The sequence below is a fragment of the Chinchilla lanigera genome, unplaced genomic scaffold (genome assembly GCF_000276665.1).
Source record: "Chinchilla lanigera isolate Chin_1 unplaced genomic scaffold, ChiLan1.0 scaffold00008, whole genome shotgun sequence".
Lineage (NCBI taxonomy): Eukaryota > Metazoa > Chordata > Mammalia > Rodentia > Chinchillidae > Chinchilla > Chinchilla lanigera.
Window position 1 is genome coordinate 8382218 of NW_004955409.1, and position 3478 is coordinate 8385695.

At 47.0% G+C, this 3478-nt stretch overlaps 1 protein-coding gene and 1 long non-coding RNA gene across 3 annotated transcripts in view; one reads left to right on the forward strand and one right to left on the reverse strand.

The window, feature by feature from the left end:
• The window catches only part of LOC102025326, a 20092-nt gene that overhangs the window by 10911 nt on the left and 5703 nt on the right, over positions 1-3478 (forward strand). For both annotated transcript variants that reach the window (XR_259758.2, XR_001232688.1), the window contains exon 3: positions 2852-3020. This is a non-coding gene — a long non-coding RNA (uncharacterized LOC102025326). The remainder of the gene's footprint in view (positions 1-2851; positions 3021-3478) is intronic.
• Positions 1-3478, reverse strand: part of Trim69 (tripartite motif containing 69) — an 18203-nt gene that overhangs the window by 5769 nt on the left and 8956 nt on the right. Inside the window, exons 4-6 of the mRNA XM_005376746.2 lie at positions 2678-2911; positions 1440-1462; positions 1231-1355 (exon numbers count right to left, since the gene is read on the reverse strand). Coding sequence (XP_005376803.1) covers positions 1231-1355; positions 1440-1462; positions 2678-2911 — 382 coding nt within the window. The remainder of the gene's footprint in view (positions 1-1230; positions 1356-1439; positions 1463-2677; positions 2912-3478) is intronic.

Here is a 3478-nt window from a genome sequence, read left to right on the forward strand (position 1 = left end):
AAATAAATAAAAATTTAAAAAAATTAAGTGGAATAAAGCACATCAGTGAATGCCAGAGGTCGGGAGAACAAGGGAGAAACTGACTCACAGGGTCCTGTGGGAACGTTTTTGCAGCAGTAGAGATTTCCTGTATTTTGATTACAGAGATACGCAAGTGCATATGTTTGTCACAACTCATCAAATTGTACACCATGTGGGGCTGGGGATGTAGCTCAGTGGCACAGCGCCTGCTTGGCAAGCGCAAGATCTGGAGTTCAATTCCTGGCACCGGAAAAAAAACTAAAACAAAACAAAAAATTGTACACCATACAAGGAAAGTTGATTAATTTTATGCTATGTTAATTATGCCTCAATAAAGCTCTTTTCCAGTGTCAGTTACCTGCACAAATTATTAACAGTGCTAAATTTGTGATTTTAAGGAAATATACAAATAAATAATGAGTCTATATGCACCCTATAAAAACTTCTGAAATTTTATTTCTATAAAAAATTTTTTATTTAGAAACATAATTTAATGTTCTGGAAATGCCATTTCTGGTTTTTTTTTTTGTTTTGTTTTTTTTGGCCCCACTCTTTTGGAATCTGCAGGAATACAAAAGCTTAGCAAACTTTTAAGATATATTTATTGAAATTACTGGTTTTCTTCAGAGGCACTGAAGCACTCTAAACAATTTCCTAAGAGTATACTTTATGCTGTGACCATCAAATGCAAGATCCGGTATATATAAATATAAAGCTGGGCGTGGTGGCGCACACCGGTAATCCCAGCACTAGGGAGGCTGAGGCAGGAGGATCACCGTGAGTAAGTTTGAGACCAGCCTGGGCTACTTAATGAGCTCAGGGTGAGCCTGAACTACACAGCAAGACCCTATCTCAAAACAAAACAAAACAGACTGTATACAAAAAGCACGTACAGAAACCTCTTCAGGGCAGAGACCCCCCCAGGGATTCATACAGTTGATTTAACAAAACAGCATAAAGTTTTGGCTGATTGCCATGTTGTACAGAACAATCGAACAAAATCATGGCCTGAGAAGTAACTCCAATATCATTGTGGAGTCATACATTCTTAGATCGTAGCAACGGAAGGAATTCAGACGTACCCACCAGCTTGCTTTCGGCTAAGCACCACCCCTCCCCCCACCGGGACTCTAAAGAGCTAGGGAGGGCCCTGGAAGAGATCCCACAGATTGCCAGCCCGGGGCAGCACCAGTTCCAACCCGCTGATACCTGGAGAGAGAGTGAACTGCATTTCCTTCCAGACCATGTACTGGATGGGACCTCTGAACAGGCCCGGGGCCAGCTTCCTGGAAATCAGCCCTCGGGGCACCAGCTGCCGAGTTCCTTTATCCAAGCTGCAGGGGACGAAGTCATTTATTCTGAGATGCTCTCCAGGGACTGAAGGAAGGGCATCCAGAGTGCCATAGGGAACCGCTTACCTATTCAAGAGATGTGTGATGTCCTAAGAGAGGAAAGCAGGAAGATAGAAGTCAGATGCTTGCCAGGAATATAGCTCAGGGGAATCACGCCTGCCTGGCAAGCACGAGGTCCTGAGTTCGATTTCCGGTACCAAAAAAAAAAAAAAAAAAAAAGATGCCTGCTCATCAATTCCAGAAATGTCTCTGTTGGTTCTGCTCACCATGCGAATTTGATCATTAGTACTTACATCCTGCATAGGTGGAACCGAGCTGATTTCCAGCATCTCCTTCTCTCCCTGTGCTTATGCTGATCTGCACCTCCCATCTGACCTAGGATAAACCGCCCTTCCCTCGATGCGATTTCCTGGAATTCCCTTTTAGGAGGAACAGGAGAGAAGCCGATATGACAGTGACTAGGGTTAAACGTTGTTTTGTTTTATTTTTGAACCAGGGCCTCCTGCACATGCTAGGCAAGTCCTCTGCCCCTGAGCTACATGCGTAGCCCTTCTTACTTTGAGACAGGGCTTTTCCAAATTGTACAGGGTGACCTCAAACTTATGACCCTTCTACCTTGGCCTCCCAAGTAGCTGGGATTACAGGTGCCCCCAGACCCGGCTAGTTAGGTTATTTTTTACCCATACTTTCAAAGCGTCTTGGAAGAAAAACACAGTAGCCATTCCAGTCCCGAGGGTACTTTTCCTCCTGTCGCTCCTTAGGCTGCTGAGGGGACAGTGCCGCTGTGCAGTGCCCAAGCTGGTTTCCTGTCTTTTCCAAAAGGCCAGTGAATGATCGCTGAGAGCCAGAGTCACACAGGCGGCCGCGTTCTTATTTTCGAGTAATAAATCTTCAAAGTTATTTATGGAAAAAGCTGAAAGCAGTGCTACATACTGTGGTGTTATTAATGGGATTTGATTATCTCATTTTCTAGGAGGATAAAAGCATAAGGCAAAAGCAGCAACTTTCTGCTTTTTTCCTAGAGAATTTTTATTTTTATTTTATTTTTTGTTTGTTTGTTTTTTCCGGTACCAGGAATCGAACTCACGACCTTGCACTTGCCAGGCAGTCGCTGTGCTGCTGAGCTAAATCCCCAGCCCCCACTAGAGCATTTTTAAAAAGCACGACAGCTGTTCTGTGTTGAGTTGTGTTGTGTTGTGTTACGTTGTGTTGTGTTGTGTTTGGCCCCGGTCGTGAGAAGCCACTGCCACGCGCCCCCCAGCCCCAGCCCCATCCAGTGGCCCTCGATCCTGGGTGCGTCTCACCTTGAGGAATTCGAAGGCGTTCTGCTGCTCCATCCGGGTCTTGATGCTCGCCAGCATGTCTTTGGCCTGGACACACTGCTCCCGGAGCTGGCTCAGGCCCAGCTCCATCTCCTCACTCAAGGCTCTCCCTTCCTCCCGGAGGGCGCTGACAATGTCCTTTTCTTTATTGTGCAGGAACTGATGCAGTTTGAGAAACTCCAAGGACACGTGCTCCTGCAGGTGCACCTTGTCCTCCTGGAAACTCCGTGATGGGCACAGGTGTTACTGAGGCCAGCAGGGGGTGATGGGGACCCATCCCACCAACGCGGCGCAGCCTGGGGAACGCCGGTGCAGGAACGTGCTTGTGAGTGGCTGCTGTCACCCTGCTAAGCGGAGCACTTTGGGAGGTTGCCTCCTACTTTCCCAGTTGGTTTAATAGCTTAGGACGAAACGGGCAAAAGGGGTCTCTAGGTTCTTACTGCAGTAGTGGTAACCAGTGCCGTACTGAATAACGTTGTGGAGGTGAATAATACCCCTCCTATCACACCACTGTCCACCAGGCAGTACTGCGAGACGGGCCACAGCCCCCTGCGGCCAGCGCTTTCCCCTCCTTCCATGCTTTCTTTTTTGGCGGTATGTGAGCTCCTCTCAGAGCTTTACATATCATTTCACGGTGACACCGTATGTCCGGCCTAGATCAGCTTCAGAGCCCTACATCCCTCTATCAGCTGCCTGTCTGATAGTGCCTCTCACTTCTAATCTATTTCCACCTCCGGCTAGTTTTTATTTCCAAATCTTATGTTCAAACTGTTTCTTTTGGCC